Raw genomic sequence first — 15,215 nt, forward strand, 5'->3', positions numbered from 1 at the left:
CACTGGACAGAAGGTATAATCCATGTATCTCCTAGGATTACCTACCTACCTAGGCACACTCTAAGCACTGGTCAGCAGGTATAGCCCGTTTCACACAATCTCATGCGAAACGCGTTAACAAGTCCTGTATTCATGTCCTGGTGTTTTGTGTGTCCTATGGATCAATAAATATACACTATATTCATCTATCCTCCAGTGTGCGGCTGACCCTTCTTCCTATTGCATCGTGTGTGGTGGCGAGCGAGAGCCTGCACCTGTTGTGGATTAATCTGGATTGCTTGCCTGCGCGGTATACCTTTTGTTCTATGCACTCTAAGCACTGGTCAGGAGGTATCCCCCAGTATCTCCCACCTACTCTAAGCACTGGTAAGCAGGTATAACTCGTGTATCTCCCAGTATCACCCACCTACCTAGACACACTCTAAGCACTGGCCAGAATGTATAGCCTATGTATCTCCCAGTGATCCCAGTATAAACTACCTACCTAGGCACACTCTAAGCACTGGTTGGCAGGTATAACCCCTGTATCCCCTAGTGATCCCAGTACAAAATACCTACCTAGACACACTAACCACTGGTCAGCAGGTATCCCCCAGTATCTCCCAGTGATAGAAGTATAAACTACCTACCTAGGCACACTCTAAGCACAGGTCAGCAGGTATCCCCCAGTATCTCCCACCTACTGTAAGCACTGGTCGGCAAGTATCCCCCAGTATCTCCTACCTACTCTAAGCATTGGTCGGAATGTATCCCCCACCTACTCTAAGCACTGGTCAGCAGGTGTCCCCTAGTATCTCCCACCTCCTCCAGGCGCTGGTCGGCAGGTGTCCCCCAGTATCCCCCATCTCCTCTAAGCGCTGGTCGGCAGGTGTCCCCCAGTATCCCCCACCTCCTCCAAGCACTGGTCGGCATGTATCCCCCACCTTCTCCAAGCACTGGTCGGCATGTATCCCCCACCTTCTCCAAGCACTGGTCGGCAGGTGTCCCCCAGTATCCCCCACCTCCTCTAAGCAGTGGTTGGCAGGTGTCCCCCAGTATCTCCCACCTCCTCTAAGCAGTGGTCGGCAGGTGTCCCCCAGTATCTCCCACCTCCTCTAAGCGCTGGTCGGCAGGTGTCCCCCAGTATCTCCCACCTCCTCTAAGCGCTGGTCGGCAGGTGTCCCCCAGTATCTCCCACCTCCTCTAAGCGCTGGTCGGCAGGTGTCCCCCAGTATCTCCCACCTCCTCTAAGCAGTGGTCAGCATGTGTCCCCCAGTATCTCCCACCTCCTCTAAGCAGTGGTCGGCAGGTGTCCCCCAGTATCTCCCACCTCCTCCAAGCGCTGGTCGGCAGGTGTCCCCCAGTATCTCCCACCTCCTCTAAGCGCTGGTCGGCAGGTGTCCCCCAGTATCTCCCACCTCCTCCAAGCGCTGGTCGGCAGGTGTCCCCCAGTATCTCCCACCTCCTCCAAGCAGTGGTCGGCAGGTGTCCCCCAGTATCTCCCAGTAACCGTCCCCCATAGGCAGTTGTTGGTAAAGTTCCATGTCGGACGGATCGCACACACACACACACACGTACATACAGAGGTGAGTGGTGATCGGGGTGCAGTCCCAGGGATCGGGCACCGCCGGGTACTTACGATCCGAGCACCTCCCTGAAGTCGAAGATCTTCTTGATGTCGTCCACTTGTTTCTTCCAGGAGGAGCTGTTCTCCCCGTTCTCCTTTGCCATGGTGCGGAGCGGTGCCGGCCACAGCTGTCCTTCGTCCGGCGATGACTTGTCACACTTCCTGCTTGACTCTGACAGCCCGGATAACAAGTGAGCTCATCCCCGGGGGAGCCGGGCAGGCATGGGCAGAGGAGGAGAGGAGCTGCGCCGCCTTGTCCTTGCTGGCTGTGCTCGGCGAGGGGGGGGGTGCGGGGTGGTGCTGTCACTTGGTGGCGGGCTGGGCTCCCCCTACTCCAGGCTGATGATGACAAAGACTCTCTTAGAGGGATGGCACACCGAGGAGCCCCGAGCAGCCTGACAACTCACTAATGACTTGGAGATAATTCGCATTGCACCAAAATTCCGCGTACGTCAAGGAGACTCCTATCCTGGGGGCTGGACCTGCCGGGCGGAGGATCCCACATCTGACTGCACCACACCAAAAAGTACCAGGAGCCCACCCTGCCCCGGAACCTGCATAGGAGAGGGGATGCTGCCTGCCCCGAACCCTGCATGACACCTCTGCCTGGGGATCGCACCACTACACACCACCATAGGGATCACCACAGACAAAAGTGACAGTTCCATCACACCTGAACAACACCCCCCTCATCCTAGTGTAAAGCTGGCCATACAGTCTGCCTTAGGGCTCTTGTATACATGCAGTTGGTGGGGGTGGTAAAAATATACAGCTGAGCCACAGGTTTACCACCCCAACCCCCAGCTTGTACACATGCTTTATGGCACTACAAGCAGGGGCGGACTGACAACTCATGGGGCCCCTGGGCAATAGGGGATCATGGGGCCCCTGTGTCCTTGCCCAAACTCACCCTGCCCCGGAACCTGCATAGGAGAGAAAATGCTGCCTGCCCCGAACCCTGCATGACACCTCTGCCTGGAGATCGCACCACTACACACCACCATAGGGATCATCACAGACAAAAGTGTCAGTTCCATCACACCTGAACATCACCCCCCTCATCCTAGTGTAAAGCTGGCCATACAGTCTGCCTTACGGCTCTGTTATACATGCAGTTGGTGGGGGTGGTAAAAATATACAGCTGAGCCACAGTTTTACCACCCCAGCTTGTACACATGCTTGATGGCACTATAAGCAGGGGCGGACTGACTACTTATGGGGCCCCTGGGCAATAGGGGATCATGGGGTCCCTGTGTCCTTGCCCAAACTCAAAAAAGCCTATGAAAAAGGTACCAGGGGCATTTCATGGGGCCCCCTACTGACCCTCGTTTCCAAATGGTCAGTCTGCTCCTGACTACAAGTAAATGTGCACACCGGTTCATTCATAGAAGAATTACGTTTCGTCATATTCATGTTGACCCGATGTGTTTTCGACATTCGTTTCGTACATTTGTTGGTCCGGGTGGATTCTAAAAATGTTGCAGTTTTTCCAGAAAATTGCTACATATTCGATATATAATATCAAATCAGACAGATTTGAATCAAAAGGATTCCATACTTTTGGATGCTAGTCCAATGCACCAAGAGACGCACCAATGGCACGACTTGATTGGACAATATGGACTGGCATCATGCATACAAATTAAGGAATAATTCAAGGAAAAATCTTTTGTTTAGGTGTGGATGGAGTGAAGATGGATTAGATCACCTGTCAGTTTAGGGAGATTCATCCTCTCTAGTTGTCTGCTTTACTGTCATCATTCAGGCTAGGTTCACGCGTATGCAGTTTGCGTTTGATCTGTTTCTGCAGTGCTTTTTGCGGTGCGTTTTTGCACATGCGTTTTGACGCGTATTTGATGGATTTTTTTTAAATTTGTTGCTGGGCGGATTAAAACAAAATGCGTCAAGAACGCACTGCAAAAGTTTTGCATTTAGTTCTACTTTAAAGAATGAAACGAAATTCGGATCCACTTTTTTTCTAATCCAAATTATCAATCAAATTGGAAAAGTGAAGTTATTTCCCTATGGGTTGAAACTACCATCGCATCATGGGATGCCATCTGAATGAAACAAATGCATTCATTAATCCCGTTATAACTTTTTTTTAATACGTTGTCATTCCTTTCTGTGTCTATTTGGAGATTTGTATACATTCAGAAAATTTTAATTTTCTTACAAAAAAGAAACAAATTGCACATGTCTAGCGATCAGCGGGCAAGACAGCCACCAAACATGACCTATTCAATAGATGGTGGGTTTTTTAAAAACACTATGGCTGCCAACAAAAAAAGGAAAATGGCAGTATTTTCCCCTTTAGGGTTGTTGTGCACAAGTGTATCACTCTCTGAAAAGCGGTCCACTGCGGACACACTTGGATAAATGACTGATTTTTTTCCAATCTATCTCTCCCAATAGGAATAATTGAATCCAGGGGATCCAGTGTTTTTTTTGTAAACCATTGATACATTGCAGTACACTGGGTCCCGTGCTGCCATCTTATCCTGTCGTCAGGGGCTTGGTTGTCATTAGGTGCTGACATCATCAGGGGGTTGGCTGTCATCAGGGGCTGACATCATCAGGGGTTTGGCTGTCATCAGGGGCTGATATCATCAGGGCTTTGGCTGTCATCAGGGGCTGACATCATCAGGGGGTTGGCTATCATCAGGGGTTTGGCTGACATCAGGAGCCAACATCATCAGGGGTTTGGCTGTCATCAGGGTCTGACATCATAAGGGGGTTGGCTGTCATTAGGGGCTGACATCATCAGGGGTTTGGCTGTCATCAGGGGCGTACATCATCCGAGGATTGGCTGTCATCAGGGGCTGACATCATAAGGGGGTTGACTGTCATCAGGGGCTGATATCATAAAGGGGTTGGCTGTCATTGGGGGCTGTCATCAGGGGCTTGGCTGTCATCAGGGGGTTGGCTGTCATCAGGAGCTGACATCAGGGGGTTGACTGTTATCAGGGGCTGACATTATCAGGAACTGACATCATCAGGGGGTTGGCTGTCACCAGGGGCTGACATCATCAAGGAGTTGGCTGTAACCAGGGGCTGACATCATCAGGGGATTAAATGTCATCAGGGGCTGACATCATAAAGGGGTTGGCTGTCATCAGGGGGTTGGCTGTCTCTGGTTCTTGCAGCCGACTCCTGATGATATACCATGACATATCTACAGTGTAGTAGAGAAATCGCCTGGTGCTTGCACAATCTAGCGGTGATTGCTTGAAGCCTCTTGGGATGTGTGATGTCAATATACTAGGTCTTATATGGGGGGGGGAGTTATTCCTGCCTAGGATGATAAAGCTTTAAGAGCCTGGCCAGGAACCAACAAACAGTAATTGTTCTAATCAAAAAATATCTCATTCAATATCTGGTAGTGTAACAAGGATTCACTTCAATGTAGAACAAATAAAAATCATGTCAAAAGTTGTCTTCAATCTTTTTAAAATTTGCAACTTTCACTAAAATAGTATCTTGTGATCCTGCTAATATCTTGTGATCCTGCCATGAAGGTCCTTGTTCAGGAACTTCCTGCAGTGGAGTGACAACTTTTACCTAATAGTGGCCATACACAGAACGATTTTATACACAATCATTCGATTTACTGTCTTGGAGAAAAACATACACTTAATGATCATATTGATCTATCTACTTTCCTACAACTGTATTTTGGGTCCAGACCAATCAGAATAATTTTGATGAAATCAATCAGTTTTGCTTGAATCTGTTCAACAATGACACAATGCCCTAGGTTCACACCTATGCCGGTTGCGTTTGAGGTGTTTAAGGTGTTTCTGTATTGCATTTTGAGTTGCATTTTGCGTTTTTGCGCTTGCGTTTTTGCTGCTTTTTTTATGCGTTTTGCAGGGAGAGGGGGTCTTTTTTTAATTTTCATGTTGCTAGGCAGTTTTTAAATGCAAAATGTATCAAAAAAACATTAAAAATGCAGCACAAACGCAGCAAAAATTCAATACATGCTTTTCTGCAGTGTTCCCATTGAAGTCTATAGAACCAAAAACGCAAAGTTTTGCGTTCAAAAAAAGTCTGTTACTCTGTCCAAAAACGCAGCAGCTCAAAAAAAGCATAGATGTGAACCTGTCCCATAGGAAATCATGTTAAATGGACTGTACTGCGTTTCTGCAAAACGCTGCAGAAAACGCTTAGGTGTGAACCTAGGGATTGGGATGATTTACTGTGACTGGAGAGTGAAAAATCTGGCGCAGCTCTGCATAGAAACCAGTCAGCTTCCTGATTTTATTGTCAATGCCTAATTGAACAAGCTGATGTTAGCAGCTGATTGGTTACCATGCACAGCTGCTCCAGATTTTGCACTCTCCGGTTTTAGTATCTTTTCATTAATTCACAGATTTGATCACATTGTTTTATGTGAAAAAATCGATCGATTAGATCATTATGTGGATGGCCACCATAAGGCTGATGTAAGACGGGCGACTCTGCCACTAGAGAAAAATCACCAGCAGCAGAATACATTCCACTTATATGTATGGCAGGGGTGGGCAACTGTGGCCCTCCAGCTGTTGGTGAACTACAAGTCCCACCATGCCTTTGCCTTTGGGAGTCATGCTTGTAACTGTCAGCTTTGCAATGCCTCATGGAACTTGTAGTTCTACAACAGCTGGAGGGCCACAGTTGCCCTCCCCTGATGTATGGAATAGCTCCCTTACTAGCCTTGAAAGTGCCAAATCTTGAATGCTGGCGATGAGAGCGACATCTTGCTGCCTGAGTGATTCCATAGGGAATCCATAGTCTGACATCAGCAAAATTGTGCTCCAACCTTGGCAGCAGGGATCAGCAACACTGAGACTAAGTAAAATTGGCATTTTATATAAAAAATGGCATTTGTTTATGATAGACAGTGCTTTAGCAAGCCGAATGTCATCCAATTTAGATTTTATAGGTTTAGATCTACTTTATGAACTGATGATCAGTTTTCTGTATTGCAGTAACACTGTCCCAGGTCTATGAGTGTCCTGTCTAATGCTACACATTGTAAAGTAATAGAGTCATAGTGTCATCAAAACTCCCATCTCAGTTAAATGTTCTCATTTTCTGCATTCTTGCATATTTATAACTATAAATCCCCATCCAGGATGAGCCATAACTCAGCCTCTCCTGCTTGAGATGCCCTTGTGTCACTTCTCTGCCAAGCTTGGCTCCCGCCTATTCCACTTACCACCACTAGAGGTCAGTAGGTGGTAATAGTCTGGGAAGACCAATTTTCAGCCACATCCCCTCCATCATCAGTTTTTACTTGACTGGAAATTTAATTTTCATACTATCTTGCAAAATGCTGCAGAATGTGATTTCATTTAAAACATTAAGAATAATTACCTGACAGAATGCAGCTGTTCCAGTTATTTCTGTGAATTTATTTTCATTTGTCTGCATATTGCATTATGTCAAGAGCAGGATAAACAATTAGATAAGCAGCTAATAAGAGCACATTTCGTGCGGCAGGAAAACTATAGCATTCCTTTGGATGATGGCATTTATTATTTACATTTCGGTGAGAATATTAAATTGACACTAGACAAAAAACGCTAGAGCCCCTTTACAATTGTGTGAACACTTTTTTGGGATGGGATGATACACTATATTGCCAGAAGTATTGGGACAGCCCTCCAAATCATTGGATTCAGGTGTTCCAATCACCTCCATGGCCACAGGTGTATAAAATCAAGTATCTAGGCATGCAGACTGCTTCTACAAACGTGAAACAATGGGTCGCTCTCAGGAGCTCAGTGAATTCAAGCGTGGTACCATGATAGGTTGCCACCTGTGCAATAAGTCCATCCGTGACATTTCCTTGCTACTAAATATTCCACGGTCAACTGTTAGTGGGATTATAACAAAGTGGAAGCAACTGGGAACAACAGCAACTCAGCCACAAAGTGGTAGGCCACATAAAATGACGGAGCGGGGTCAGCGCATGCTGAAGCACACAGTGCGAAGAAGTCGCCAACTGTCTGCAGAGTCAATAGCTAAAGACCTCCAAACTTTATGTGACCTTCAGATTAGCACAACAACAGTGCGTAGAGAGCTTCATGGAATGGGTTTCCATGGCCGAGCAGCTGCATCCATGCCTTACACTACCAAGTGCAATGCAAAACGTCGGATGCAGTGGTGTAAATCACGCCACCACTGGACTCTAGAGCAGTGGAGACATGTTCTCTGGAGTGACGAATCACGCTTCTCTGGCAATCCAATGGACGTGTCTGGGTTTGGTGGTTGCCAGGAGAATGGTACTTGCCTGACTACATTGTGCCAAGTGTAAAGTTTGGTGGAGGGGGGATTATGGTGTGGGGTTGTTTTTCAGGGATTGGACTTGGCCCCTTAGTTCCAGTGAAGGGAGCTCTTAAGGCATCAGCACACCAAGATATTTTGGACAATTTCATGCTCCCAACTTTGTGGGAATAGTTTGGGGATGGCCCCTTCCTGTCCCAACATGACTACGTACCAGTGCACAAAGCAAGGTCCATAAAGACAGGGATGAGTGAGTTTGCATTGGAGGAGCTTGACTGGCCTGCACAGAGTCCTGACCTCAACCCAATAGAACACCTTTGGAATGAAATAGAGTGGAGCATGGCCAATCCGTCCAACATCAGTGCCTGACCTCACAAATGCTCTTCTGGAAGAATGGTCAGACATTCCCATAGACACACTCCTAAACCTTGTGGACAGAATTCCCAGAAGAGTTGAAGCTGTTATAGCTGCAAACGGTGGGCCAACTCAATATTGAATCCTTTGGATTAAGACTGGGATGCCATTAAAGTTCATGTGCATGTAAAGGCGGGTTTCCCAATACTTATTGCAATATAGTGTATCTCATCATTAGCGTTTTGAGTGGAGTTCATTTTTGCATGAGAAGGTATCACAAATAATTAAATGGGAAGCCCCATTGGACCCCAGCTGTTGTATGGGTCGAGAATGCTGGATGATATCTATCCATACAGGTTTATGTATGGTCTTGTTCTGTGACAATTGAGGAGCGCCACTCTCTCTCCCTATGGATTGCTCCTGGGACCCCTGGGTCAGTTTCTTGGATGACATTTCCAGTTTGGTTCCAACTACTACCCTCCACGCTTATTGACATACTTTGTGAGATCATTCCACGGTACCTGGTTTTGCTTCCTTTTTCTCTGAGGATATTTATTAGGATTTATTTTTTCATTTCCAACTGTGCCGCTTGAACCCCTGAAGAAGCTAAAGTGTGAAACGCACCGGGATTCTACACCACTTTCCTTAGATATACACACTTTAGTGTTGTATGTTTCATTATGTAATGAGACATGTGAGGAGGGGAGGTGCCTGTCTGATGGGCTTGGTAGCTAACTATGGTTCCTTTTAACCTTCATGGCTTTTTTTAGGGGGTTTTGTTACCCCAACCAATTCTTAAATAGAATTTTGTAATAAAACCTAATGATTTTATACTGATGTATTTGTCAAATTTGTTCTGAGATAAGGCATCAGCACTGATAAAATCCCATTCCCTTTTTCCCTCAAGAGCACAGTGTATATGATAAAATCTGTTCATAAAACGCATGTTAATAAACACATGTAAATAAACGCATGTATAAACCTATATACATTTACATGCGTTTTATGAACAGAATTTATCATATACACTATGCTCTTGATGGATGGTAATATATTATACAATTTCATCTATAGTGTATTTGATCCTTTTTTTGGCCACATTGTCCACCAGTCAAATTATAATTTTACATAAACTTCCTTCGCATAGTGTCATGTGACTTCAAAATATATATATGTATTTTCTTTTGAAAACACATTGTTGCATGATGTGCTTATAATTACTTACTTCCAACACATCTCCAATTGATGTTATTATAGCATGTATAGTGATTCGCTATTACATGCTATTTATATATGTATACATGTAGGTCTTTTGCTGCGCATGCGCATTGCCTACAATGTTCACTGAGAAATATTCTTCCACTATATTGAAGTTTTAAAGTTTCAAAGTAATTTGTTCCACACAGTCACATATGAATGGATAAAACATTCTTTCTGTACACTTTATATCTAATTTGCTCTTTGGAATAGTTTTCCTTCGTTTCCCTGGTGGATCATGTGGCTTGTATGCAGAAAATCTATCGGAAGATGGTGCCCGCGCATGCGCGCGCACATCTAGGTCTTCAGCGAAATTGTGCATGTGATATGCGCATGCGCCAATTTCGCTATAAATTGACACAATTGACGTCCGGCGGTACAAGCACACCCCTTATGACTAAGTGCATTGGCACGATACGCGTCAAGGAGGAGCTTACTCCATGACCTCACGCCGCTGGAGCAGGTCCGACGGCCATCTTTGATTTCTAATGGTCAGTGCATTTGTTTGTGCTTAAACCTTGTTTTACCCTACGGCTGGAATAAATAAATTTATAAGAATTACTACACTATGGGCATCCTTTTCTTTGGTTCTATATGAGCTAACAAACCCACAAAGCCCATCATGGAGGACGGCTGCGGTACTGCAGATAACCCAGAGGAAGGTGATTCCAGACCAGGCTGTGTGCATCCTTAAAGGGACCTCCGGCTGACTATATTATGTATCTATACATACGTATTTAATTACGCATCTGGTGAGTGCGTAATCTTACCACATTCCTGCTACATCACCAAATTATTGATTTTAGCACGTGGAACACCAATTTGAGATCATACTTACCTGGATCTCCACTTATTTGTCACCTTTATGGTCATTGATTTGTCACTTTTGTGTTATTAGTTTTGATAGTCTTTCACTATCAGCACTTTACCATAATAGCACTTTATTGTCACTCAATTTGGACATTGATTTACTACTCATATATTTTATAATTGTTTTATTATCAGCACTTTCCCATATTACCACTTTATTTGCACTTTTTCAATTGCACATTTTTTCTTGAATGATACCAGTATTTTATAAGTGTTTTAAGTTCATTTAGCGCTGCACCTATTTATTACATGGTTTTTGGAGGTTTTTGGTTGCCTTTTTGGTGCTATAGCAGTTTGTGTTTTAGCGCTCGCTTGTTTGTTTGTGTTTTATCTATAGTATACACATACTTACACTGGCCCAAGCTGTACCAATGTTACTATGTATAAATTATCCATACCGAAAATTCCTCTTTAAGTAGTACATGTACAGTATATGTACGTGATTTCATGGAGCCCTGCCACCCAGTAGCAGTACTTCTACTATAGGGTGGCGGGAAATCAGATAATTATTACCTGGTGCTGAGGAAAGCTTTAAGCAATAGCTTGCTCCCCATGTGGACTAATGCTTGATAGGGTTGAGCTGAGGCTTGCAATGACAGTGGAACATGTACACCATCTAAATGTTGTGATATGATTGCTCAGCTACTCATGATATGCTCTAGTGCTTGTACTCCCCAAAGCACTTTTCATTTGCGCATCATCTTGCTTGCAATTACTTGAACTGTTGCTGACATTCTGTGCTAATATGGCCATTCATTGGAGGGACAGCCAGAATTTATTGTACATATAAACTGCCTTGAACATATTGTTGTCTGTGGACAAAAAACATTATGTGACATGATGATATGTTGCCCAAGAGTAGTAAAACAATGTATTGGCCACTAATAAATGACCAATTTTACACCTTGCTGCTGTGCTATTCTTATCCCTAGTAGAATAAGCGTCTCATTAACCAAGGAAGGCTTGTGGTAGACTGCACACCACTTGATACCATTCTGGATGGGATACTGACTCTTCTATACTCTACTTTAGGATCCTAGTTCATATGTGGTTAAATAGAAAGAATTTTGATCAGGGAGTAGTAAGGATCAGATTACCATCACGGTTCCCCGGGGCATACATGCCTTGCAATGCCAGCCTAATTATAGTTGGTTAATTTAATTACGCGGTGATTTGCCTGGGCTGAATTGTCTGCAACACATATATATGTTTAATTGACATCCGGACATCTAAATAGGTGATGTTGTTTTTAATACGCTGGCATTATGTGTTGCATTGTGGTGAACCAAGTGCTGTGTTTTATATTATAGAAGTCATTTTTTTTAAATATTTTTTTGTACTTTTTGATACTAAATTTGGCAACTTAAAAAATGACATTAGGCCTCATTTTCTGTTATTGTAACCATTGTTTATCCATCCCCAGGGGCAGACTGACCATTTGGAAACTCGGGCACTGCCCGAGGGCCCGGGGTCAGTAGGGGGCCCCATGATATGCCCCTGGTACCTTTTTCATAGGCTTTTTTGAGTTTGGGCAAGGACACATGATCCCCTATTTCTGGGGGGCCCCATGAGTTGTCAGTCCGCCCCTGTCCATCCCTTAAGCTTTACCTTGTGTGCTGAGTGTAATACTTTTTTCTTTCCACATCAGAGTCTCACCAATCCAAATTTGTGTCAAAGTTGTATCAAAGTTGTATCAAAGTTGCACCAAATTTGAACTCCAAAGTCGGCCCAACCCTGGAGTTGTACAAGTGTGAATGGTTGCATCTCTCTGTACATTGCGTCAAAGTTCCATCAAAGTAGTATCAAAGTTGCACCAAATTTGCACTCCAAAGTTGGCGCAACCTTGGAGTTGTACAAGTGTGAACATTTTCTTTTATAAAATCAATAAATCTGCTTACCAAATCACTTTACTTCTGTTATTTTATAAGCAGTTTTCAAAAAAACTAAAGAAAAATTGGAAATAATTGTATTAAACAACACTTCCAATTATCAGTCATAATTAATTATGAACAATACAGTAACCAATGAGAATTCATCTTCCACTTATGAGACTTCTGCCCAATGAAATCTGGTTGCCATGGGTAACTAATGTGTAAACATTGTCATTCCTCTTTGTACTTCCTTATTAAATTAGCCTTATCTGTACATGAAAAAGGCTGAGTTTTCCTTTTTATTTATATTGAATTTCCCGAGCAGTGAGATCTCACTTGAAGATATCACTTAGACACGCTGCAGTTATGCGTGTGCTTCCAGATGGTATTGATCTAATTTAGCAATCTGGATGATAGAGGACTATACATCAAAGTCACTGTAGAGGTATGCTCAAATTCTGCATGCAAATTGTTCTGGTTTGGCTTCTCAAGCCCATATGCACACATAAGAAAAAATCACAACACAACTGACATTTCCATTGCAGATGTACTTCCATTTGACATGTAACAATCATCTGATGACATCTAGACCAACGGCTGATTCATCAAAGTCACATTTAGGAAAGGAAATGCTCACAATTATGTGGATTACCATGCAAATTTTTTCACCTGCTTCTGTTAGGATCAATGACATGGAAAGCGTAAGACAGTTATAAATTATTATTATTTATTTCAGGCTCTTATATAGCTCCAGCAATTTACACAGCGCTTTACATATATATTGTACATTCACATCAGTCCCTAACCCTCAAGGGGCGTACAATATAACTCACATTCATACATACACATACTAGGGCCAATTTAGACAGGATCCAATTCACCGACCAGCATGTCTTTAGAGTGTGGGAGGAAACCAGAGTACCTGCAAGAAACCCATGCAGGTACAGGGAGAACATGCAAACTCTAGGTAGGTGGTGCCGTGATTGGGATTCAAACCAAAAACGCTAGTACTGCCAGGCAGACCATTTAACCACTGTGCTGCCATGAGTGAACATACAAATATGAGCAATACCAAGCTACTCCAGACTACTTTATGGTAGAGTAGCCTGTAGTCAGTACTATTTTGCTCCCACACATCTGTAATTTTAAGGGTTTTTTTCCTTTATTTTATAAACTCATTATTTAGGAAAAGCAGCAGTGCATAAATAAAAAATACAGGTATTCAAGAAGAACCATTTGTAACGGGCAATACTGTAGTACAATCATATTAGAACCACTGAGGTTAGAGGGGCTGTCAGTTTCAGAGATCAGCATTGCAATAACATGAATCACATGGTCTGTGCGACTTCATTTAACAGCTGCCAATGCAAGTTGCAATGAAGACGCACATAAATAGTGCGGGAACCTTTATCAAAGTCACTGCGACTTGAGTTGCAATGATTCCAATGGTTTCATTGCTGCTAATTAGGTGTGGCAGATTGAACTGGTGTGAACCAGGGCTTAAGGTTGATTTTTTTTTTTTCAAATAACAAACATACCTGATTTGTGTAATGGTTTTGCACAGAGCACCCACAATCCTGTTCTTTTTGGGTCTCCGGCTGCTTGTCCTGGCTCCTACCCCCTGCTGAAAGCCCCCAAAAGCAAGCATCTTGATATGGGGGCACTTGAGCTGGCTCACACCTGAGCTGTGCTCTCTCCTCATTGGATCATTGGCACATTGTCCATTCACAAACAGAGCGTGGCTCGGCCCCACTCCCCTGCTCTCTCCTCATTGGCTCACTGGATGTGATTGAAAGCAGCAGGAGCCATTCTGTGTGAGCCAATGAGGAGAGATCTACCAGAAGAGCGTAAAGGTAAGCTCCCAACTGGGCACAGGATAGGAAATCTAAAGTAGTCGAAAATGTGTCCTTTAGTTCCAGATTGATTGTTGGACGGTTACTGGAGGAGAAGTGCAACATGCGGAAGGTCTCCTGTTGGATAAGGACATCAAATTGAGGGTCATCCCTGCTATGTGGAAAGTCTGGTGTTCGCAGAACAGGAAGCATAGAAAGGGGAGAAGGTGAGAGAGATGTGGTTCGATAAATTGTCCTGGTTGTTTGTAGAGTACCCCCTATGAGTGGGTGCAGTTTGATAGATGCTGGAATTGACTTGTCTGTTAACCAGGGGGTCCTGTCAGTGTCAGAGTCACCTACTGTTGGTTCCAATTGAATCCAGGGATTTGTGTTGTATAGAATACACCAGTTGACCAGCCTGTTAAGTGGCTCGCCTGTAGGTACTTCACTGGGTTGGGGAACCCAATTCTCCCTTTCATCTTGGGAAGTTTTAGTATCAATCTCTAAAGTCTTTGTGGGTTTTCCAGGCTATAAAAATCTGAAGAAGTTGGTTAGTAGATCCCTCAGGAACCCTGCATGGTGTTTCACCGATAGTGCCTGTAGTAAGTAAAGAAGGCACGGTATCATGTTCATGTGCAGCCCTGGACAGTAATTACTCGCCGGCGCCCGGTAATTTCCGACAATCACCGACGGGAAGGAGGACTGTTTTGTTTACTAACAGTCTTCCTCCCTGTCAGCTCGGGCACACTGCTCTGGATGGCTTTGCACAGCACAGCCATTCAGAGCAGAGTGCTTACAGCGAAACACATACACACACACACCCCTAGTAAAACACTCCCTGCACAGTTAACCTTTTGATCGCCCCTAATGTTAACCCTTTCCTACCCTGTGCCATTAGTACAGTGTCAGTGCTTTTTTTTTTAGCACAGATCACTATATTGGTGTCACTGGGGATGTCAGTGATACCAAGTCAGTTCTCCCCAGTGTCAGAATCTCCCGCAGTCCTGCTATAAGTCGCTGATCGCTGCCATTACTAGTAAAAATGAAAAAAAATAAATCCCAGTATATATACCACCATTTGTAAATGCTATAACTTTCACATTAACTAATTCATTTACATGTATTGGGATTTTTTTTTAGAAAAGACATGTCGCA

At 44.1% G+C, this 15,215-nt stretch overlaps 1 protein-coding gene across 1 annotated transcript in view; it reads right to left on the reverse strand.

The window, feature by feature from the left end:
* Positions 1–2,080, reverse strand: part of CAMK1D (calcium/calmodulin dependent protein kinase ID) — a 356,591-nt gene extending 354,511 nt beyond the window's left edge. Inside the window, exon 1 of the mRNA XM_089686269.1 lies at positions 1,619–2,080. Coding sequence (XP_089542395.1) covers positions 1,619–1,710 — 92 coding nt within the window. The 5' untranslated portion in view covers positions 1,711–2,080. The remainder of the gene's footprint in view (positions 1–1,618) is intronic.
* Between the last annotated feature and the right edge of the window lie 13,135 nt (positions 2,081–15,215).

Source organism: Staurois parvus, unplaced genomic scaffold, assembly GCF_062004578.1.
Source record: "Staurois parvus isolate SC_StPar_1 unplaced genomic scaffold, SC_StPar_1.0 ptg000019l, whole genome shotgun sequence".
Lineage (NCBI taxonomy): Eukaryota > Metazoa > Chordata > Amphibia > Anura > Ranidae > Staurois > Staurois parvus.